The following is a 25957-nucleotide window of genomic DNA, read 5'->3' on the forward strand; positions in this document are numbered from 1 at the left end:
TTGGCTGGTTCTCCAATTAGTATTGTCCTTGCTTGTGATGTCAGTTTAAGTGGATGGCCATGTCTTGGTAGATTTTCAGATGTGCCATACTCCTTCCATTTTTGGATGATGGATTGAGCAGTGCTCTGTGAGATATTCAGAGCTTTGGTTATTTTTTATAACCTAATTCTGCTTTATTCTTCTCCACACCTTCATCCCTGACCTGTCTGGTATGTTCCCTTTGTTTTCATGATGCTGTTTGATCTTCTGCTACAACCCTCTGAGGCCTTCATAGAACAACTGTATACTGAGAATAAATTGCACACAGGTGAACTCAATTTACTAATTGTGTCACTTCTGGATGCCATTGGTCACTCAGGATTTTATTTAGGGGTATTAGACTACAAGGAGCTGAATACAAATGCACGTCACAATTTTCAGATTCATATTTTTAAAATAATGGAAAAAACATGTATCCTTTCCTTTTATACTTCACAAATACATTTGTGTTGGTATATAACATAAAATCCCAATAAAATACATTTAATATTGTGTATGTAACATGGAAAAATGTGGAAAATATCACAGATTCTGAATACTTTTTCAAGGCACTGTACCTTCTTCTGTATCAACGATGTTAGGGTGTAGGTTGAACTCTGAATTTATGTCTAACTTTAACCTTAAAAACAATGAAACATATATATTTAGCGTATTTTTTGGACTATAAGACGCACTGGACCATAAGACGCACCTAGGTTTTAGAGGAGGAAAATAGGCAAAAAAATATTTAAGCCAAAAATGTGGTCATGATGCCATGTTATAGGGGAGGGAGTCTGCTGCTGACACTGGTATTGGGGTAATGTCCCCCAATTCTGTTTATATCCTCTATCCTGGTATATATGGCCCCTGCTTCCTGGTATACGTGGCCCCCATCCCATCTTGGTATACGTGGCCCTCATCCCCATCCTGGTATGCATGGCACCCCTTGATTACCCCATCCTGGTATGCATGGCACCCCTTGATTCCCCCATCCTGGTATGCTTGGCACCCTTGAGCCCCCATCCTGCTGCCCACAAAAAAAATAAACAATCATACTCACCTCCTTTCTCCTCCAGCGCTGTCCCGTTCTGCTGCTGACACTCTCACGGAGATTGCGGTATGCTTTCAGTGTCTATGCATACCGCGATCTCCGTTGCCAAACACTCCTCTTACCTGTAACGGCTCCATGCGTTCTTCTGTCTGGAGCCAGACTTCGAATCACGCTTGCGCAGTCTATAGAGGCTTCAGGCAGAGGGACGCTTGGCCGATTATATTATAGATATATACAGTTGAAACCAGATGTTGCCAAAAAAACCTCCGCTTCCAAACACATGACATCATCATATGGGCAGTCCAGAAATGTTTAAAGGCATAGTAATCTTAGTGTATATAAACTTTTTACTTTGCAGTAAGTAATAAAAATGCCTTATAACATTCTCTCTCTCTCATTATTCTGGCATTTGGCAAATATTAAAAAATGATGGTAATCCTAATTGACCTAAAACGACAACGGTTTATTCTGATTTCATGTCAGATACTAAGAAAGATATTCATATGTGTCTTTTAATATACACTGTGTTCCAAATTATTATGCAAATAATATTTTCTCAGGTTTTCCCAAATTACCTATATGAATTGCAGTCATTGTAATTTTCCAGTCAAATAACTATTAGAGTACAATTGAAAGATTTTTGTACAAACTGCCTATGATAACAGTATATTTTTAAAAAAAATAAAACACTCAAACGGCACTCAAAATGCATGTTCCAAATTATTATGCACAGCAGAGTTTTCAACCTTTTCATTTTAATAAAGAACAAAAAAATGGTCATTTTTGAAATTCTAAGCATTAGCAGATTATTACAAACTGAAATCAAACAGTTTTCAACTCAAAACTTTATTCTAGGTGATGTAACATGTGCACATAGGACCCCTTGTTTGAAAGGAGCTTCTCAACTCTCTCGTCCATTGAATTTGTCAGGTTTTGGATGGTTACTGCTTCAGTTGTTTTGCATGAGGACAGAATACCCTCCCAGAGCTGTTGCTTAGATGTGAACTGCCTCCCGCCATCATAGACACTCCTTTTGATGATGCTCCAGAGGTTCTCAATGGGGTTGAGGTCAGGGGAGCATGGGGGTCACAGCATAAGTTTGTTCCCTTTTATGCCCACAGCAGCCAGAGATGCAGATGTGTTATGTGCAGCATGAGACGGGGCATTATCATGCATGAAATGATCTCGATGGTCCAGATGGATGGAGTGGAGGATGGCTGGTTGATGGACACCCCATGCAAACACTGCTACGGCGCCAACAAGGAGGAGGTGGAGTAATGTTTTGGGCTGGAATCATGGGGAGAGAGATTGTCGGCCCTTTTAGGATCCCTGAAGGGGTAAAGATGAACTCCATAATGTATGTTGAGTTTCTCAAACAGCACTTCCTGCCATAGTTCAAGAAGAAGAACCGTGCATTCCGCAGCAAGATCATTTTCATGCATGATAATGCCCCGTCTCATGCTGCACATAAAACATCTGCATCTCTGGCTGATATGGGCATAAAAGGGGACAAACTTATGGTGTGACCCCCATGCTCCCCTGACCTCTACCCCATTCAGAACCTTTGGAGCATCATTAAAAGGAGTGTCTATGATGGCGGGAGGCAGTTCACATCTAAGCAACAGCTCTGGGAGGGTATTCTGTCCTCATGCAAAACAATTGAAGCAGAAACCATCCAAAACCTGACAAATTCAATGGACGAGAGAGTTCAGAAGCTCCTTTCGAACAAGGGGTCCTATGTGCAAATGTAACATCACCTAGAATAAAGTTTTGAGTTGAAAACTGTTTGATTTCAGTTTGTAATAACCTGCTAATGCTTATAATTTCAAAAATGACCATTTTTTTGTTCTTTATTAAAATGAAAAGGTTGAAAACTCTGCTGTGCATAATAATTTGGAACATGCATTTTGAGTGCATTTTGAGTGTTTTATTTTTTTTTAAATATACTGTTATCATAGGCAGTTTGTACAAAAACCTTTCAATTGTACTCTAATAGTTATTTGACTGGAAAATTACAATGACTGCAGGTAATTTGGGAAAATCTGTAAGAAAATATTATTTGCATAATAATTTGGAACACAGTGTAGTGTATGTAAACTTCTAGTTTCAACTGTATACATGCACTCAGATAAGTACTCACATTTACAGTTTCAAACACACGTACACTCTTGCACATATACACACTCATACACTACACGAACCTTCTATGCTTCAAAATTAGGTAGTCCGTTTCCTTATTCCGCAGATCCTTCATGTAGCTCACTCCCACATCCCAAGAGAGCCAAAGAGGTCAGTCACATAGATAGCAGAACAGCGGGCAAAGAGCTACAGAAAACACTGAAGGATGAGGACACAGCACTGACAGAACTGATAATATCACTCTGCTCCTGCCATGCTGTGATCCTGCGACCACCATCTAATCTTCGACCAGAATTTGCTGGTTAGTGGACAAAGCAGAGGACACCCACCACGTTTCTGTCCCAGTGCGTGTTGGATGGCTGGGCTCCATTCACCATTGGGACATGCCAAACAGGGGTAAAGAAACACTAGCCATTGAGTGCTTTAATCAGTCTGATGGAAAAAGTATTCATTGCCCAGCATTCCGCTCTTCCTTTATGACATGAACCCTTTTTAATGCTTGCAATGCCTCAGTGAGTTCAATGCACTTCACAGCACAGTCCTAATGCTGTGCACAAGCAGAGCTGACCTAACCCATATGTGACAAAAGTTTATTAATTTATTTTACTCACTTATATAGCGCCATTAATTCCACAGTGCTTTACAGACATTATCGGCACTGTCCCCATTGGGGCTCACAATCTAGATTCCCTATCAGTATGTCTTTGGAGTGTGGGAGGAAATCGGAGAACCTGGAGGAAACCCACGCAAACATGGGGAAAACATACTCCTTGCAGATGTGGTCCTTGGTGGGATTTGAACCGAGGACCCCAGCACTGCGCAGCTGCAGTGCTAACCACTCAGCCACCGTGCTGCCCAAAAAGTTAATAGTTTAAGGAAAACTGCACTCCCCCCATCTGATATGAAGAGGTGCCCTAGGCGGTTACCTACCCATGCCTACCCTACATACCAGCACTGATCATTATCATATCAATTTTAATGTATAACTGATGTTTTATGTTGCTTTTCATTATATTACCTACCGCTTTTGTGCTAATTAGGTCATAAGGCACTATATGTGGAGCTTTTTTTTTTTACTACGTGAATCACATGCATATGCACTATTGCTGTACTTGGCCTGATGAAGATGCCAAGTTCATTATCAAAATGTGTAGCCGGAGTATATTACCAAGAAAAGGACCTTAACTATATCTTCTCTGGGTGGTTACTAATAGCATTTTTTGCTATATCATTGTCCTCTGTGAAGACCATTAAGTTCTCTGGATATAAACTGAGTAAATTGCTTCTGCCAATGAACTTCAAATAGATCTCTAGAAAATGGTGGGAAATTGATAAACACAACATTATAGAAAGCTGCACAATGATTGATCTCTACTAAAGGGGTATTAGCATGTCATTAAATAGTTAGACAGCATGAAAATAAGCAGCTTTGCAATTGACTTGCTATTTCTATCTACTTTCATTCTCACTCTATAGTTTTTCTTACATAGTGTACAGCTTGTTGGCAAGGAGACCTACTACCAGAGCCTGGCCCAGTGTGAGTAGAAGCTACATTTCACAAGAGGGGTTAACTCTTAACATCCCAGCCACTTCTCTCCAGCCTTTGATTTCTATACAGCAGTTAGGTGCTCATGTCCCTCCCTCTCAGCTGCTTGGGTCACAGTTCTACTCTCAAATCTCAAAGCTTAATGTTTACACATTTTCACGAAAAATTACACTTTGATGTAAAATTTAATAGAATTGACTTGGTAAAAAGTGCTGAATGACATTATGATAATGTGCCATGTATTTACCTTCACAAAACATATAGGTAGGTGGTTTTAGCATGATTTTTTATTTTGTAATTTAGTTTTAGTTTAGATTAAAAGGGTTAAGAAGACATAAAGCTCACATAAGTAAGAAGTAAATATAATTTATCATAATTCCATCATATTGTTTTGTATCTTTCATGCAACAGGAAGAAGTGAAATTTGATCTTGCTTTGTGGTCTGACTAGTGTATACTACTTTTAACACAATTAAAAAATAATTATATGGTCTCAGATGGAACTAACCTAATTAACAATCAGCTTACATAAAGTAATAAAAAAGGATGATGTTAGAATTTTATTTCAAGTAGTTACAATGTAGAAAATATGCATTATGGAAATCAAAGTCTTATGCTATAAGAGAACAATAAAAATAATATTCCCTTTAAAGCATTTCGATGTTTGTGAGACTGATATGTCCAAGATATACAGACGATTTTTTGTAGCAGTTTGTGCCGTGGTGAACTCTCTATGAAAAATTGCGTGGTTTGTGCGGTCTTTTTTTTTTTTAGCGGATTGACATGCTGAGCATTGAAAAATGTACCCTGCAGACTGTTTCCTCTAAGATGCACACACTGGAAATGAGAAAGTTAAAAAATACCACACTCTAATGACAGTTATACCTGTAATTGAGCATCTTGACCTTTTATTATAATATTGCTTTAACTCTTTCCTTTCCAGATAATTCCGCGTACAGGGTACGTTGGCTGCACTATGTTGTTAAGATTTGATAAAAATATCAATACTTTTACTGTTATGTGCTAGGATTTTACATCCAGAAGATTATGGCCCTTGGGAGGGTTATAATTTTAACAATATGGGCCTTAGGACTAAAAAAGGTTTTGGAAATCTGGGTTAAAGGCAGCCATAGTAAGATTCAGGAAAATCAGCTTCAGATGCTACCCCTGTCCCGTCAAGTGCCAAGCACAGAGATGTCATCCAGAGTTCCACTGCTTCTATCTGCTTTTTTTTTTATAGTGTGTAACACAGGGATGGGGGACCTCAGATCCGCAGGCTGTTTACAGCCCTTGATGACCTTTAATCCGGCCCCCGGGCAGATTCCCGGGGACCGCTGTGCTTTGGCAAGAAGCTGTATTTTGACGGCCGTCAGCTCTTTAATTTCTTTTTGCTCTGCGAGCACGCGCACGCAGTATTCACTACTGAACGCTGAGGCGCATGCAATGAAAGATTAGGTCCTCACACCAGTGCCAGCATCAGGACGTACCTTATGGGAGGAGTTAGTGCACGATTTGTATGGCCCCCAAAGGATGGTATAGATATCCATTGGCCCTCTGCAGAAAAGCCGTTCCCCACCCCTGGTCTAACACCTCTTGTGTGAGATTGTCATCACTTGATGAACTGTAAGGGGGTTCATTTGTCCCATTGCAAAAGCAAGACTGTGTAGAACTGTTTACTATGGTAAAGTGCAAGGGAAAAGTAGATTAAAATACAAATGTGCTAATGTTATTCAGCCTTTTAGCCTTTGCAGTAGTGGGGCAGATTAATACAAACAAGAATACAACATTCTTTCAAAAAATTGTTGGATCTTCAAAACCAGCCAAAAACACTGCAAAAATATTATTTATAAAAAGCACCTCAAATGAGCTCCTAAAAATATAAAATAAAATATCCCAAAACATCACATATGAACCTAGATCTAAAATAAAAGGTTTCATTCTTTTAAGGTACATTAAACCTAGAAAATACACATAAATCTCACACCAGTGCATCAGACTGAGAAAACTGGCTGCAGAACAGTTTTGCATTGCTCTGTCTGCAAACTCCTCTAAAGGCTGTTAAGCACCTCCCACTTGGCTGAACCACAAACTGAGTTTTAGTTTTCGGCCAGTCAAAAATAAGAGTTACAGACACCTTTTGTAAATATAATCTATCCTTCATATAGCCTGTTTGTTCAGCATTTTTTTAAAGGTGTAGTTTTTTAGGTACTTGTTGGTAGGTATGCCTAAATCCTGTAAGATGGTGTTGGATTGAGAAGGCAATGGCCCACCAGTAACATTGAATCTAAGGACCCACTATTCAGCTACATACAAAAATAACCTGATCCCAGTACAGAAATGTACTTATGCTTCTATATAATATTAAACTGGGTTGCTTAAAGGGAATCTGTCAGCAGGTATTTGCTATGTCATCTTAGAACAGCCTGATGTAGGCAAAGAGAAGCTGAATCCAGTGATGTATCACTTAGATTACTGGGTGTAGCCACTCAGACACAGAGTTTTTAGATTTAGCATGAAACAGAGATAAGAAAGCTAACCCTGCCCACACCAGGCTCTCCATGTACAAAGTTCATAGAAAGTGAGCTGCCTATCACAGGAGAGGGCATGTGGGACCAGGGCTTTCGGGACCAGCTAGTCACAGCAATGATAAGCTAATGGTGCGAAAACAATCACTGTAAGAAAACAAAACCTCCAAGCTTGATAAGAGAGACATCCCTGAAATCCATATTTTAACCTCTACCTCATGCTGTCTTCAGATTACATAGCAAAAACCTGTTGACGGATTCCCTTTAATAAATTATTAGATGATGCATTTCTATGTAAATATTAAATCAAGTGTGTTAGTACTGCTCATTTGCACGACTTCACAGTGGCCCAACAGTAGAATCACCTGCTTGCCTGTAGGCCAGTCCAAGCCTACTGGAAGACAAGAAAAGTGATCAAGTTTTCTATTCCTCACAGCTTCCTTACCTACATTGAAAAGATATGCAAAATGTATTACTAGTGTCCACGGTCATTCAAAGCATTACCTTTAATTCCCCTATTGATTTCTATACTCATATTTTGCCACATTGTTATATAATATTAGTCATGTGCTAAGACTAAGAAAATTAAATGTATAGTTCTGACAAAACAGTCTCATAGTGTGGAGACACGAGGGTCAGTGGGTGGTCTCGTCTGCTGGCTTGGCTGTCTTTAGAAAGACCGCATGGGCCAGTGTTCATCCCACGGAACGCCCATACTCCTTCCTCGTGGGCCAAATACTACTCAGACAGCAAAAGATGAGGGTAATATACTGCAGTAATACTTTATTGGATCACTAACAGTCAACAACATATAGTACAGTCCCAGCAAATACACAAGATGGTGTAAATGACAGTCTCACCTTTCCACTGGCTCGGCAGGGATTATAACATCTGCGAATTCAGGCATCCAGATCCAACAACCTCAACCAGTAGCACCCCGCTTTTGGCAGGCACCCTCAGAGAGGGGGTATGCTTAGGAAGCTGACCGTGCACAGTGAAGTATGTGGCCAGGTGACCCGATTGTCCAAACCTGGGTTCTTCAAACGTCTTTGGGTTCAGTGATGGGCAATGGAGCAGATCTGTATTCCACTAGTTGGAGCCATAGTTCCTTGGCTACTGTCCTGTAAAGTCTCTCAGGAAACCGACTGCCCCCTTTTATGTTCCACAGCTCTCATTCAGGGCATTCTTCCACAGGATTGTATGTAGGTGGGGGGGAGGTAATCCATCATTGTTCAATTAACCTGCATATTTGTCCTCCAAGGTGTATAGACTAGTACCGCAGGGGGCTGATAAAATGCCTAACCAGCAGGCATTCCACAGAACAAGAGTCAACGTACAGGCTCATATGAACAATGGCTCATGTCCCTTGACCTACTAAGCTATACGTCTGGCATAAATAAAGATAAACGCTATGTTTTCACACATAGTATGTTATCTTTGGAGTCAAGATGGGGTACAGAGTGTACTTTAATGAGAAGAAAAATGAACTTTTTAGAATTTACCAGATGGCTGCAATGAAACAAAGAGTGAAACAATTAAAGGGGTCTGAATACTTTCCGTACCCTCTATGTATGTATGTATGTATGTACAGTACAGGCCAAAAGTTTGGACACACCTTCTCATTTAAAGATTTTTCTGTATTTTCATGAGTATGAAAATTGTACATTCACACTGAAGGCATCAAAACTATGAATTAACACATGTGGAATTATATACTTAATAAAAAAGTGTGAAACAACTGAAAATATGTCTTATATTCTAGGTTCTTCAAAGTAGCCACCTTTTGCTTTGATGACTGCTTTGCACACTCTTGGCATTCTCTTGATGAGCTTCAAGAGGTAGTCACTGGAAATGGTCTTCCAACAATCTTGAAGGAGTTCCCAGAGATGCTTAGCACTTGTTGGCCCTTTTGCCTTCACTCTGCGGTCCAGCTCACCCCAAACCATCTCGATTGGGTTCAGGTCTGGTGACTGTGGCGGCCAGGTCATCTGGCGTAGCACCCCATCACTCTCCTTCTTGGTCAAATAGCCCTTACACAGCCTGGAGGTGTGTTTAGGGTCATTGTCCTGTTGAAAAAGAAATGATGGTCCAACTAAACGCAAACCGGATGGAATAGCATGCTGCTGCAAGATGCTGTGGTAGCCATGCTGGTTCAGTATGCCTTCAATTTTGAATAAATCCCCAACAGTGTCACCAGCAAAGCACCCCCAAACCATCACACCTCCTCCTCCATGTAGAGTCCATCCGTTCACCTTTTCTGCGTCACACAAAGACACGGTGGTTGGAACCAAAGATCTCAAATTTGGACTCATCAGAACAAAGCACAGATTTCCACTAGTCTAATGTCCATTCCTTGTGTTCTTTAGCCCAAACTTGTCTCTTCTGCTTGTTGCCTGTCCTTAGCAGTGGTTTCCTAACAGCTATTTTACCATGAAGGCCTGCTGCACAAAGTCTCCTCTTAACAGTTGTTGAAGAGATGTGTCTGGGGATAAACTTATCCTCAGAAGCAGAGGTGACTCTTGGTCTTCCTTTCCTGGGGCGGTCCTCATGTGAGCCAGTTTCTTTGTAACGCTTGATGGTTTTTGCAACTGCACTTGGGGACACTTTCAAAGTTTTCCCAATTTTTCGGACTGACTGACCTTCATTTCTTAAAGTAATGATGGCCACTCGTTTTTCTTTACTTAGCTGCTTTTTTCTTGCAATGATACAAATTCTAACAGTGTAGTCAGTAGGACTATCAGCTGTGTATCCACCAGACTTCTGCACAACACAACTGATGGTCCCAACCCCATTTATAAGGGAAGAAATCCCACTTATTAAACCTGACAGGGCACACCTGTGAAGTGAAAACCATTTGAAGCTCATCAAAAGAATGCCAAGAGTGTGCAAAGCAGTCATCAAAGCAAAAGGTGGTTACTTTGAAGAACCTAGAATATAAGACATATTTTCAGTTGTTTCACACTTTTTTGTTAAGTATATAATTCCACATGTGTTAATTCATAGTTTTGATGCCTTCAGTGTGAATGTACAATTTTCAAAGTCATGAAAATACAGAAAAATCTTTAAATGAGAAGGTGTGTCCAAACTTTTGGTCTGTACTGTATGTATGGATGTATGTAGATATCTATCTATCTATCTATCTATCTATCTAGTGGTGTAAAAGATTTGCCCCCTTCCTGATTTCTTATTCTTTTGCATGTTTGTCACATTTAAATGTTAGACAAAGATAACACAAGTAAACACAAAATGCAGTTTTTAAATAAATTATTAAGGGAAAAAGAAATCCAAACCTACAGGGCCCTGTGTGAAAAAGTGATTGCCCCCTAAACCTAATAACTGGTCGGGCCAACCTTAGCAGCAGAAACTGCAATCAAGCATTTGCGATAACTGGCAATGAGTCTTTTACAATGCTCTGTAGGAATTTTGGCCCACTCATCTTTACAAAATTGTTGTAATTCAGCTGCATTAGAGGGCTTCCAAGCATGAACCACATTTTTAAGGTCATGCCACAGCATCTTAATCAGATTAAGGACAAGACTTTGATACTTTGACTAGGCCAATCCAAAGTCTTAATTTTGTTTTTCTTTAGCCATTCAGAGGTGGACTTGCTGCTGTGTTTTGGATAATTGACCTGCTGCATAAACAAAGTGCGATTCAGCTTGAGGTCACGAGCAGATGGCTGGACATTCTCCTTCAGGATTTTTTGGAAGACTGCAGAATTCATGGTTCCATATACCACAGCAGGTCTTCCAGGTCCTGAAGCAGAAAAACAGCCTTAGACCATCACATTACCACCCCCATATTTTACTGTTGGTATGATGTTCCTTGTATGACATGCTGTTACTTCTATGCCAGATGTTATAGGACATACACCTTCCAGAAAGTTTAACTTTTGGCTCGTCAGTCCAGAGAGTATTCTCCAAAAAGTCTTGGCAATCACAAGATATTTTCAGGCAAAACTGTGACAAGGCTTTTGTTAGAACCCTCCTGTTTGTTTTTTCCATCTTGTGTTTTGCGGTCATGTGACCACCTGCCTTTATATTCCAGCTCCACCCTTCTGGCTGTTCTGGACTTCAGTGTTGTTGACTGTTTTTCTAGCCAGGTGCTTTGGTGCCTTTCTCTGTCAGTTCACTTGGTCCTTCCGGGACCTCTAGTACCTTTTTGTCTGTTTGTCTTTTTGTGTTCTGCAACAACTTCTGTTTAGGAGGTGTCCCATTTTTGTTCCAGTCCTTAGTTCTTTTAGGGACCCCTCCCCTTATGCTATAGGTCTTCGTTCAGACTAGCCGCTACATCATAGGGATTCAGTTTAGTCTTACTGTAGGGACAGTTTTCCCTTTTCTTTCCTTAGTACTTGTTGCAGATCATAACAGTAAGTCCAGCCCAAAAAAACTAAAGGAAAGAAATTCGGGGATCAGTATGGTTTCCGTCCAGGATTTGGCTCAACGCTTGCAGGGATTGTCTCTGGAGGTGTCCTAGCTCCAGCAACACGTGAGTAGCTGTTCTGGAGCGCATTTTGTGGAACCCAAGGTAGGACTGCCTGATGTTTTTTATGGTAAACAGTAAGATTTTTTTTCCTTTTAAAAATGCTTGTTTGTTTTTTTTTTTTCGTTTGAGACCAAGGTCCTCTGGGAATGAATCACAGCGCATTGGTTTTTTTACGTCACTTTTGCGCAAAGAACCACAGGGGTGGGCCTTTTCTCTCCAACTTAAAGATCCATGCTTAAGGTCTGTAGAAGAATTTTTTTCGGCTATGGGTCTATTATATGACGATCCTGATCGAATCTCATCTGCTGAGGCAGAACTCAGGCGTTTGAATCAGGGGTCAGGTGATGTTGAAAATTATTGCACACACTTTAGAAGATGGGCTTCAGAAGTCAAATGGAATGATCCTGCGCTGAGATGTTTATTTCTTGCTGGTCTGAGTGAAATGGTTAAGGATTTGCTAATTGCATTCCCCGCTCCTGAGACTCTGCAGGATGCCATGCAATTAGCTGTTCTTGTGGACAGGAGGCTGAGATTTAGGCAGAATGAAGTAAAGACTCCTGTAATGCCAGGTCCTAGTCCCCAGAAAATCTGCTCAGATGGCGGAGAACCGATGGAGTTTGGGGCGATGTCGCTCCACTCTCAGGAAAGAGACCGGAGGTTCGCCGAGGGATTGTGTCTTTATTGTGGTAAAGCTGACCACTTGATTAAGAATTGTGAGCTTCGTTTAAGTAAAGAAAAAAAAGAGGTCAGGTATGCCCTTATAGCTTGTTTATGCTCTGCAGGAGTATTTCTTTCAGGGAGTACTACTTTGCAGGAAAATTTGATTGAATTTCAGGTATTTGTGGATTGTGGTTCAACACTTAGGCTGTGTGCCCACGATGCATTTTTCAAGCGTTTATGCTGCGGAATTTACGCAGCGTAAACGCTTGGGAAATGCTTGGTTAACCTTCCCCCATGGTCTCCAATGCAATTCCGCACTTTCAATGCCCATGCTGCAGATTTTTCCGCAGCGTTTATGCGGCGCTCAAAAATCCGCAGCATGTCCATTAATTTTGCGGAAGAGCTGCACTTTCGCCGCCATTGACTTGCATTAGAACGCACCAATTCCGCAAGACTGCATCTGTACTTGTACAATTGGCGCGTTCTAATGTGCGGATGGTACCCTGGTGTGGAGGATAGGAGACTCTCCTCCACACCCAGGTACCATTAAAAAAGCTGTAAAAAAAAAGCTTAAAATAAAAAATAAATGTATACTTACCTTCCGGCGGCCCGTGGTGCGCTCCTCCTTGCTTCCCGGCACTTCGCCATGGAATGAAGGACCTGCGCTGACGTCAGAGTCATGTGACGGGTCACGCGACGCTGACGTCGGCAGGTCCTTCAGTCTACCGTTGCCGGCAGCCGGGACCGAGCAAAGCAAGACAGCGCGGGCCATCGGAGGGTAAGTATATATTTATTTTTTTAATTTTTGACATTCCCTCGGGTCACACTATAACAATCCATGCCGTTTGCATGGATTTATATAGTGTGACCAAGTTGACAAGCACTTTCCAAGTGATCAACCACCATAAATGAGGAGGGCACCATCTAATAAACGGGATCTACCTGCAGCATCTCATGAACTAACAAGTGAAAAAATTTTTTTGGGAAAGAGGAGATGCTAACTAATAGTGATCACCAAAATGATCAAGAAATAAATAAATAGATAGTGATCAATAGCAATATCAATCTATGAAAATATGTCAATTTATTAAATACAAATGTTTCCTGACACATATACATGTAGTAACAAACTAACAAACATATAACACACCATAAAATAGTGGAAAAACACTATTTTATGGTGTTTTATATGTTTGTTAGTTTGTTACTACATGTATATGTGTCAGGAAACATTTGTATTTAATAAATTGACATATTTTCATAGATTGATATTGCTATTGATCACTATCTATTTATTTATTTCTTGATCATTTTGGTGATCACTATTAGTTAGCATCTCCTCTTTCCCAAAAAAATTTTTTCACTTTCCAAGTGATGCTAAAATCGCTTGGAAAGTTCTTGTCAACCCGCATGTGGAAATGAAAGTGAAGAACGCTTCACTTCTGCATGTCCCTGGCAGGAAAACGCATGTACAATCCGCATGCGTTTTTTTTGCCAGGGAGATGCAGAAACACTCAGGAAAAAATCCTGAGCATTTCTGCATCGTGGGCACATAGCCTTAATGTGATTGATAAAGGGTTTTTGGAAAAACTTAAATTGAGATCCAAACCTTTGTCATCACCTATTTCTGTGATTGCAATTGATAACACTCCCTTGAAATGTATTACTCACAAGGTTGCTGCATTTCCCCTCACTATCAATGGAGTTCATCAAGAAATTTTGGACTTGGTTGTATTAGATAATTTACCCTCTCCGGTCGTTCTAGGTTTGCCTTGGTTAAAACTCCACAATCCTTTACTGGACTGGTCTACTAATGTGATTAAGTCTTGGAGTCCGAAGTGCTGTGATAAATGTTGTAATGGTCGCATTGCAGCTGTGGAAAAAGGGGAATTACCGGTACCTATTCAAGATTTTTGGAGGGTTTTTTCAGAGGAGGAGTAGCAAGTTTTACCTCCTCATAGGGATTATGATTGCGCCATTGAGTTTGTTCCAGGAGCTACTCTTCCCAAGAGTCGCTTGTTTAATCTGACTATACCTGAAAGAAAGGCCTTGGAGGAGCACATACAGACTAGCCTGGCTGCTGGTCACATTAGACCTTCTAAGTCGCCTGTGGCAGTTGGATTTTTCTTTATTAAAAAAAAGGACAGGGGTTTACGTCCATGTCTGGATTTTCATTAAATTAAGATTACCGTACGCAATTCCTACCCATTGCCGTTAATTCCTGACTTGTTTAGCCAGTTGGTGGGGGCCAAGTGCTTCTCTAAAACTGCTCTCTGGGGGGCATACAATTTGTTACGAGTGAAGGAGGGTGATGAATGGAAAACTGCTTTTAACACTCCGGTAGGTCATTTTGAGAATCTGGTGATGCCTTTTGGTCTTACCAATGCACCTGCATTTTCTCAGAACCTTATTAATGACATCCTGAGACCTTTGATTGGTAAGAATGTGGTTGTGTATTTGGATGACATTTTGATTTATTCACCAGATCTAGAGTCCCATTGGCAGAGTGTATGTGAAGTTTTGCAGTTATTGAGTGTTAATTCACTCTTTGCTAAGCTGGAGAAATATGAGTACGCTGTGCAGAAAATTAGTTTTTGGGCTACATTGTCTCCAGTGAGGGCTTTGAGATGGGCCCGGTGAAGATTCAGGCTGTGCAGGAATGGCCTAAGCCTATTGGTTTGAAATCTATACAGAGATTTTTGGGTTTTGCCAATTATTACAGGAAATTCATTAAGCCTCTAACCGATCTCACCAGGAAAGGTGCGAATACGGTCCAGTGGGCTACTGAGGCCATTGAAGCGTTTAAGTATCTCAAAGAGAGGTTCAGTTCTGCCCCTATCCTTATGCAGCCTGATGAGACCAAGCCTTTTTTGGTCGAGGTCGATGCTTCATCGGTGGGGGTCGGAGCAGTTTTTTCTCAGGAGAACAGGGATGGAGTACATCCTTGTGCCTTCTTTTCGAAAAAATTTTCGGAAACCGAACTGAATTATGATGTTGGAAATCGGGAGTTGCTGGCTATTAAACTCGCGTTTGAACATTGGCGTTACTTTTTGGAAGGCGCTAGATTTCCTATTCAGGTGTTCACAGATCATAAGAATTTGATCTATCTGGATGCTGCCAAGCGCTTGAATGCCCGTCAAGCTAGGTGGGCACTTTTTTTTTCTCGGTTTCATTTTTCTGTTACCTATATCCCTGGTACTAAGAATGTTAAAGCCGATGCTTTACCTCTTAGCTTCTCTCTAACGTTCGGTGCCGAGGAGGAAGAGAGCATTTTACAGAAAGGAGTTGTGGTGGCGGCATTGGACTCCATTTTGGAGAATGGGATTCTGAAAGCTCAAGATGATGCTCCATCTAACACTCCCCATGGGAGGTTGTTCGTGCCTAGAACCTTTAGGAGAGATTTGTTTGTGGAGTGTCATGAGTCTCGGTTGGCAGGTCATCCAGGAATTTCGGAGACTAAGAGACTTATCAGTCGCAGTTTTTGGTGGCCTGGATGGCAGAATGAAGTCATCAAGTGGGTGCGTCAATGTACGGTGTGTGCTAGGTCAAACTCTTCACATACTCCTGCTGCGGGGCTGCTTTGCCCTCTGGAGGTTCCTAGTGCGCCTTGGACGCATCTCACAATGGATTTTATTACTGATCTTCCTGTGTCCAAGGGTTTTACTGTCATCTGGGTGGTCATGGACCGTTTTAGTAAGATGTGTCATTTGGTTCCTTTCATTAAGTTGCCCTGCGCTAAGACACTCGCTAAAGTGTTTGTTAAAGAGATTGTCAAGCTTCATGGCTTTCCCACGGATATTGTTTCTGATAGAGGACCTCAGTTTGTGGCTCGCTCTTGGCGTGCTTTTTGTGACAGGTTGGGAGTCCATTTGTTATTTTCGTCTGGTTATCATTCTGAGTCTAATGGACGGACTGAAAGAACCAAGATGTTGAACAGTTTTTGCATTGTTTTGTGGCGGACAATCAAGAGGTGTGGTCTGAGTTTCTGCCTCTCGCAGAATTTGCTCTTAACAATCATACATCCTCCTCTGCTGGGTGTTCTCCTTTTTTTTTGTTGTACTGGTAGACATCCGTCTTTTGGTTCGTTCTCCAAATTGGGGTTGGCGGTGCCGGAGGAGAATTTTTCCGGTGATTCGGAGAGAGTTTGGACTAATGTACATTGCAACCTTCAAGAGGCTAACAAGAAGTCCAAGAAGTAGTTTGACAGGAAACGTAAGGAGGTTTTGTTTACTGTGGGTGACATGGTTTGGTTGTCCTCGAAGAACCTGCCGTTGAGGATTCTCTCTAAAAAACTGGGTCCTAAGTTTGTGGGTCCATTTAAAGTGCTTCAGTTTGTTAACCCGTCTGCTGTTAGGTTGGATGTCCCTACTTCCTGGAAGATTAATCCTGTGTTTCATGTTTCCTTGTTGAAAAAGGCTGATGTATTAGATAGGGATTACACTGTCACAGTTCCTCCTGTGGCGGAAGATTGCGAATATGAAATTTCTCATATCCTGAATTCTAGATGGCATAGAGGGATATTACAGTATCTTGTCTCCTGGAACGGTTTCGGTCCCGAAGATAACTCCTGGATAATGGCGGATGATGTCTTTGCTCCTAGGCTTGTTAGCGCTTTCCACGGGAGGTTTCCGGATAGGCATGGGCCTGGAGGATCCAGAGGATCCTCATAAAAGAGGGGGTACTGTTAGAACCCTCCTGTTTGTTTTTTCCATCTTGTGTTTTGCGGTCACGTGACCACCTGCCTTTATATTACAACTCTGCCCTTCTGGATGTGCTGGACTTCAGTGTTGTTGACTGTTTTTCTAGCCAGGTGCTTTGGTGCCTTTCTCTGTCAGTTCGCTTGGTCCTTCTGGGACCTCTAGTACATTTTTGTCTGTTTGTCTTTTTGTGTTCTGCAACAACTTCTGTTTAGGAGGTGTCCCATTTTTGTCCCAGTCCTTAGTTCTTTTAGGGACCCCTCCCCTTATGCTATAGGTCTTCGTTCAGAATAGCCGAGGACTAAAGCGTGTCTGTTCGCTAGGAACAGGCAGCCCGCTACATCGTAGGGATACAGCTTAGTCTTACTGTAGGGACAGCTTTCCCCTATCTTTCCTTAGTACTTGTTGCAGATCATAACAGCTTTATTTTCTTTTTTCTCATAAGTGGTTTTCGTTTTGTAAATCTGCTATGCATGCCATTTTTGCCAAGTCTCTTTCTTATTGTGGAGTCATGAACACTGACCTTAACTGAAACAAGTGAGGCCTGCAGTTCTTTGGATGTTGCTGTGGGGTCTTTTGTGACCTCTTGGGACAATTTTGGTCAGCCAGCCACTCCTGGGAAGGTTCACCACTGTTCCATGTTTCCGCCATTTGTGGATAATGGCTCTCACTGTGGTTTGCTGGAGTTCCAAAGCTTTAGAAATGGCTTTATAACCTTTTCCAGACTGATAGATCCCAATTACTTTGTTTCTCATTTGTTCCTGAATTTCTTTGGATCGCAGCATGATGTCTTTTGAGAATCTTTTGGTCTTGGTCTACTTCACTTTATCAGGCAGGTCCTATTTAAGTGATTTATTGATTGAGAACAGGTGTGGCAGCAATCAGGCCTGTGTGTGGCTAGGGAAATTGAACTCAGCTTCCAAAGGATGTGAAAAAAATAGTTAATTTATGTTTTAATGGTGGGGGGATCACTTTTTTCACACAGGGCCCTGTAGATTTCTTTTTCCCTTAATAATAAAGACCTTAATTTAAAAAAATGCATTTTATGTTTACTTGAATTATCTTTATCTAATATTTAAATTTGTTTTGTGATCTGAAACTTATATATATTTACACACAGACACATAATGATCATGTTTTTATTTTTAAACTTGACTATTAAATATTACTGAATTATCAATTTTACACTAAACAGCATTGATATTACTTTTGCATTGTATACACATCTAAATGTTATACACGTTTCAGGATTCGCTCTAGCCAAGTATCTGGTGCAGTATCTGACAACACAAGACGTAACTTTCTACTACAGGCATTGCTGGAAAATGTTATTACATTTTACATACAAAGGTCAATTGTGTTTCAATTATACTTACAAAACGCTAAGAATAATCTCAAAACATAAAGTTGACGTCAGTAATAGTTGGCTAATAGGGTATTATGCAAGCTGCAGGTAATATGAGTTGTGTGACATAGCTCTAGATAATAATGTCTTATTAAATGTCTCACTGACCATACAGCAAACAACATTACCAAAACACAGAAACGTGGAAACAATATATGATTTAGAAGACAATGTCACTAAACATCATTATTTCTTCATTTTCTTGTATGTTTCCTTATTTCATTCTCTCTTTTTGGAGAAGCTATTATTTGGCAAATGCGTAAATGCTGCCAAAGTGTGAAGAAGTCTCAAAATATTAGTCACTCGACATTAATTCATAAACTTTGGCCATTATTATTATTGACTTTTACTGGATTAAATGTTATCATTTTTTTGCTCATTGAAATTCAATGAGCCTGTGAATCTATTTTTGCAGTTTTGCACCCTATATACTATTATTGTGGAATATAGAGCCCCACAGCATATAAATACATTGCCATACACATTACTGTACTTTAACCTCTTCAACCAAATAGACATAAGTACATGTCTAGATTTCAGGTGGCTGCCCACAATGGGGCGTACAGTTACACCTCCGGTATGACAGAGGCCCGAAAGTTGTGCCCATCCCATCTTTAGCAGGAGATGGCCGTTGTACACAGCTGAGCTCCTGCTGCATGTACTGGGACCAGACCCCGCTCCCATCCTTGCAACTTAACTCATCAGATGTTGCTGTCAGTAGTGACAGTGGCAAGTAATTAGTTTGACAAAGGGAGATCGCTCCATCTATCATCCCTGAGACACCCCTGCAATGTGATTGCAAGATGCCGATGGTTGCTTTGACAACAAGGAGGCCTATATTTTTCCCTGTATCTGCCATAAACCTCAACCTATCAGATCCCACCAATGACTGCGCCTGATAGGCTAACTGTCAGCCAAACACTGACCGGTTAGTTAATGTACTGTACTACTCTATACAACTTTACAGTGTACTTTCAATGTGATTTAAAGAATCACATGTTCAAGTTTCCTTTTGGGACAAGTAAGAATTGTATAGAAAAAAATATATAGTTTTTATAATATAAAAATAAACCCCCCCAAAGCCCAGTTTTGATAATAAAATGGTTTAATTGTAAAAAAACAAAACAATAAAAACTACACATACTAGGTATTTTCACATTCCTAACAACCTGTATTATAATAACTATCTTATAATTTTTTGTACACTGTGAATTCCGTATAAAAAAACCTTAAAACTAAGCAGAATTCCTGTTTTTGTTTATCTTCCCTCACAAAAAAACAATTAAATAGAAAAACAATAAAAAAAAATAATTTGTATTCCATCGTGGTACCAAAAAAAACCCTGCAGCTTGTTATGGAATAGAACAGCTCTATATTCAGAAAAAGAAAAAAGTTATGAAAATATTATAACATTACTTTGTTTTAAGGCATTTTTATTACTTCCTGCATTCTCTCTCTCTCTCATTATTCTGGCATTTGGCAAATATTAAAAATTATGGTAATCCTAATTGACCTAAAACGGGAAAGGTTTATTCTGATTTCATGTCAGATATTGAGAAAAACATGCATATGTGTCTTTTTATATAGTGTATGTAAACTTCTGGTTTCAACTGTATAGTTCCCTCTTCTGTATCACCTTTACTTCATCTGCCTAGATGGCTCCTCTGTTATATGTTCATTTTCTGGCTTCTTATTCTCTGGCCCAACCTGGGTTCTAATCCCATTTCTCCTGCACTCATCTTTGTACTACTTTCTTTTCAACACTTTGTCCTTTATTGATCTATTTATATTTTATCATTAAGGCTGCGTGCCCACAATCAGGAATAGCAGCGTTTTGGATGCAGCTCACCTGTGCTGCATCCAAAACTTTGCGCTCTACATAGAAGCAGAGTGGATGGATTTATAGAAATCCCATGCCCACTGTGCTTGTATTTGACACCGCGTAAACTCACCCGTGGTGCGGGTTTATGAGCCGCAGCATGTCACTTTCTGTTGCAGAGACACTAGTCTCCGCAATAGAAATTTCCCCAATAGAATGGATTAGATGCAGTAAATCCACATTGTTCAATGAACACATGCGGATTTACCTATGTGATTAGAATGCAGAGTTTTGACAGCAGCGAAAATACGCTGCTTCCAAAATGCAGCTATAGCCTAATCGTGGGCACATAGCCATATATATATATATATATATATATATATATATATATATATATATATATATATATATATATATATATATATATATATATATATATACACACAGTACAGACCAAAAGTTTGCCTGATTCCCACCGTGAAGCATGGAGGAGGAGGTGTGATGGTGTGGGGGTGCTTTGCTGGTGACACTGTTGGGGATTTATTCAAAATTGAAAGCATACTGAACCAGCATGGCTACCATAGCACCTTGCAGCGGCATGCTATTCCATCCGGTTTGAGTTTAGTTGGACCATCATTTATTTTTCAACAAGACAATGACCCCAAATATACCTCCAGGCTGTGTTAGGGATATTTGACCAAGAAGGAGAGTGATGGGGGTGCTACGCCAGATGACCTGGCCTCCACAGTCACCAGACCTGAATGCAATCGAGATGGTTTGGGGTGAGCTGGACCGCAGAGTGAAGGCAAAAGGGCCAACAAGTGCTAAGCATCTCTGGGAACTCCTTCAAGATTGTTGGAAGACCATTTCCGGTGACTACCTCTTGAAGCTCATCAAGAGAATGCCAAGATTGTGCAAAGCAGTCATCAAAGCAAAAAGTGGCTACTTTGAAGAACCTAGAATATAAGACATATTTTCAGTTGTTTCACACTTCTTTGTTAAGTATATAATTCCACATGTGTTAATTCATAGTTTTGATGCCTTCAGTGTGAATGTACAATTTTCATAGTAATGAAAATACAGAAAAATCTTGAAATGAGAAGGTGTGTCCAAACTTTTGGTCTGTACTGTGTATATATATATATATATATATATATATATTATTTCACTTTTTTGTATCACCTTTCCCTTATCTGCCTAGGTGGCTCCTCCATTATGTTCTCTTTCTGGCTTCTATTCACAGGCCCATCCTGAGTTCTAATCCCATTTCTCCTACACTTTAATCATTTCTCCTCAAAAATGTGTCCTTTATTTATATCCATGGTTCCTCTCTTTCTTCTGTCCCCTTTCCCTCATTTGCGTAGGTGGGTCCTCCTTTAAATATTCCCTCATTGGCTTCATCCTAGGTTCTTATCCCACTTCTCCTACATTTCAATCATTTGTCCTCTATTTACATTTTATCATCAATAATTATGGTCTCCCTTTTTTTCTCTAATTTTAATCAATTTGAAATTGCCATGTGAATTTCCCTCTCCTTCCCAATTTCCCTATTGCTTTAAATGTTCCTGTGTTGTCCCCTATGTAATTGGCATCCATTTTGTCATGTTTTTCACATTTGTCTTTTTCACTGGATAAAGATGCTGGTAGTGCGTTGGAAGGTGTTATGAATAAAAAACCTTATTCTTATCATTATTTCTGAAGAATTGATTTACTCCAGCAGTGCAGCCCACCTACATGTTCATCCAACTGGATCCATTTTTTTCTATATTAATTTAAGTCAAATCATAAAATTGTTTATATAACGGAACTCAGTATCTTCCTCTCTATAATATATTGTCCGACAAAGTATCTGACAGTATCTTCAAATGATCTAAATACTTCAACAAGGAAATAGGATAATAACTTATTTTCTTTTATATTACATGTATTTTTGTTTAGAATAAAATTATTTTATATTTTACAGGTGGAGTAATACTTTCCTTTACAGTCTCCATTGCTATTGGATTGATAATTGGAGGTATAATATGGATTCTACTCACATGTTTGTCCCGCCGGCGTGCCAGTGCAGCTATTTCCCCAAGAATGGCCAGCTTATCAAGTCGGCGTCCTAGAACTTCCTCTCAAAACCTTGCACTAAATAGATCTGGATTTTATCGCAACAGTAGCTGTGAACGTAGGAGCAACCTCAGCCTAGCCAGCCTAACTTTTCAACGACAAACTTCACAAGAACAGCCTGATCCATTTGCAAGAAAACCTAGCTTCAGAGCATCCACCTTTCATCCATTTTTACAATCTCCTCCTCTTACTGTTGAAGCTGAGAGTCAACTTGTTACTCTACCTCGCGCCAACAGCACATCACCAACAATTAACACTACTAGCAACTTTAGCCGTCCAGACTTCCATTGGTCTAGTAACAGCTTACGTCTTGGTCAGTCAACTCACACACCACCCCCAGCCTATGAAAGCATCATTAAAGCATTCCCGGACCCTTGAAAATTGTTGGATTCAGCAGTAACTGTAAATTAAACCCTTAAAGTGTCACTAAACCTTTAAAAGTTTTTTGATATATTGTGGCCCCTAAAATGCTTTGTAGAATGGTGGGTGATCCAGCAATTTGAATTTTAAATAATTCGGTCATCTCTGCTGTCAGTCAAATCATACTGCCCAAACCACTGGCAGCATGAATCTCTTGGTCCTTAGAAAAAGCCAGGAACCCCGCAAAACGTGTGTCAGGAGCGAGAGTCCCTATGTACAGTTCAGGGATAGAAGTAATGAGGGGCAGTCAGTAATCTTGATAGCAGTCTTGGTGTTTAAGTAAGGACCTCTGTACTCGCTTAACATAAATGTGGTGCTCGATGAGCACAGACTGCCTACGTGTAATGCTGACAGTGGCTTATCCACGAATTAGATAAATTGTATCAACACTGCTTATACTGCATCCAGTGCATGCTAGAATATATAGAGTAGAGACACTATATTCCTGTAACAAATGCTATGTATGTCCTCTTAATGAGTGCAATGGAGCATACAGCACCCTCTATTATTGAATTTATAGTGCCACTGTTCGCCTATTGCAAATAAAGTTAACACAATGGGTTGCCTGGCCTCACTACAAACTTCATTAGTGAGTGGCATTGATTGTACTTATATTATCCAGCTCTTAACACCCACTTATTATGGTAGCTAACATTTATTATAAGAGCCCCAGACTGTAGTCATTTGAATTCAATAAGGGACCTTGATTATAGTTTTATTCAATAACATATGAAACCCTTCGTACTGCACAAAGGGACTTTGTCATGTGATGGATTAAAAAAACATTTGGTGTATGACAGTGATCCCTTATACACCCAGTCAATTCACTGAGTGCTTGGTGTTTAAATTCAACCACTTACACATAAAAGTATATCAATTTTAAATTGAATTCATAATGGTGGTGATTTAATGACTACAGAATGAATCTGAGCCTAGCCACACGATTGTACCTAGGTCGTTTCAAAGAATACCATACCTAACGTTTCAGGGAAAATTTACTTTGAAAAACTGGTCCGGAACCATAGGCAGAGACCAGACCAGTCTGGCTCCACCCCGCGATGACTCTTCCCTGCACTACTAGAGGTGATTGACAGGTCTCGTCTTAAGTACTCACAAGGAAGAGATCTGGCAATCATCAGCAGCGGCTCTGGGAAGAGTCGGACTAGTCTGTTCTCCCGCCGGATCTTCAAAGTATATTTTTTCTGAAACTCTATAGCATTTAAGAGAATAATATACCTGAAGTCAGGCTGCGATTCATGTGCCAAAGGTTTGGGCGGCATGAATCGCTTGACAGGTTCTCTTTAAGTGACTTCATTATATGTTAATACTTATAAAGGTTTGTTTATACTTTAAAAATATACTCACACAAAAGAGCTCACACAGTACATTACATCAAGTGCCCAATTTTTTAATGCGCTTGCGCCTGTTTGTTTTTTTTACGCCAGAACGTTTTGTGCAAATGAGAAAGATGCATGCAATATTTTAACAGATCATGCAAATGTTTACTCAAAAATGTGCAAAAAAACCCTTTAAAGATAAAAATTGAAAGCATTTTTTTATTGCTCAAAATTCATGAATTTTTTTATTTTGCACCTAAGTCATAATACACGTAAGCCATTTTTTAAGAGTTTAGCGCAGAAATGTCGACAAACACCACTAGACAAAAAAGAAAAGTGACAAAAAAATGCAAATGATGATTTGGGCTCTGATAATATAATGAAAGGAAAAAACAAAATAAACAAAAAAACGATATGCAGTGGGGAAAAAAAGTATTTAGTCAGCCACCAAGTGTGCAAGTTCTCCCACTTAAAAAGTGACCCATTTCTGTACAAGAAATGGGTTACTTTAAATTTAAATGTTGGGTTAATGTTTGACTTGGTTTATAAATTGTGCAGTGTATATCTACTATGTACATGGACACTGAATCACTAATATGTTGCTTGCAGCTGCTTGTTTGAGTGGATTGTTTTTTTCTTGTAACTATTTTTATTGCATGATAAAAGCCTTACCTGTAATATTGTATTACATTGTTTTCTTCTTGTCTAGCAGCCATTTTATTACTTATTAAATATACCTTAGATATCTATATTTTTCCTAGAAATATTTGTCTGTTCATATTCTTTTTCATATCACATATTTGAAAATACCTTTTGTGTTATTTTGGGTCATCCATTTAAAAGGTTAAGTTTTCACATAAAATTGATTGGGTTACTTTAGTTCATCCTTTAAAAATGTACTATGATCAGATTCATACAAAGCCATTGGAATTTGGTCCAAAGACAGAACATATCCACCATGGACATGTCCAAAATATTCTTTGCATAATCTCCAACAGTTGAAAATGGAAAAAGAAGTACAACACCTATGCGCTATCAAATGAATGATGGTTTTATTGCCCCTCACCAATTCAAAACTTGCGGACAAAACACACGTTGCGAGACCACAGTTATTTATGGCTAAACCTTGGACAGTTTCGCTATGTATACAGACAGCCCTTAGCGTGGATAGTATATATTTGGCATCTTAAACTTTGATGTACAATATTAACCATTCTATTTAACTTTTGATTCATAAAATTCATCATGCATGTCAAATGTCAAGCCTTTTGAATTCTATTTTTTTTCTCCTATATAGCAATTATATACAATGTATTGCTCTTCCTATTTTTAGGAAGTACAATTGTAACATTCAAGTATGTATTTTATGATGTTTTGCAAAACGCTAGTTATTTTCAGGCCAACTGTGTAAATTTTGTATGCAGTGTTGTAATTATTTTTCAAATTTGTAATAAAATTGCAGAAAACTTAAATGAATTAAATGTAATAAGTTACCTTTTATAATTGAATAGTTACTTTTAAAACATTCAATTTAATAGATTTTCACACCATTAAAAGTGATGGTATAAAACTACGATATGCAACCACAGAGGTAGGATAACAGCTTCCCTAAATTTTTCATTTCAGGGCATCACTCTATATGCTTGAGCCAAGAAGGGACTTACCGTTTTAGTTCTTTGGTCTCTAAAGTTGGGCCCCTATCTATTAAATTGTTTTGGGATATCTTGGAGATATTATTATG

General features: G+C 39.6%; 1 protein-coding gene across 3 annotated transcripts in view; it reads left to right on the top strand.

The window, feature by feature from the left end:
• Nucleotides 1-25651, top strand: part of MYCT1 (MYC target 1) — a 153409-nt gene extending 127758 nt beyond the window's left edge. For 2 of the 3 annotated variants that reach the window (XM_073672733.1, XM_073672734.1), the window contains exon 2: nucleotides 22308-25651. In XM_073672733.1, coding sequence (XP_073528834.1) covers nucleotides 22308-22837 — 530 coding nt within the window. In that variant the 3' untranslated portion in view covers nucleotides 22838-25651. The remainder of the gene's footprint in view (nucleotides 1-22307) is intronic. The other variant, XM_073672731.1, reaches the window with a different exon arrangement.
• Nucleotides 25652-25957: the final 306 nt, after the last annotated feature.

The sequence above is a fragment of the Phyllobates terribilis genome, unplaced genomic scaffold (genome assembly GCF_046119375.1).
Source record: "Phyllobates terribilis strain yellow unplaced genomic scaffold, ASM4611937v1 Scaffold_3__8_contigs__length_932513732, whole genome shotgun sequence".
NCBI classification, from domain to species: domain Eukaryota; kingdom Metazoa; phylum Chordata; class Amphibia; order Anura; family Dendrobatidae; genus Phyllobates; species Phyllobates terribilis.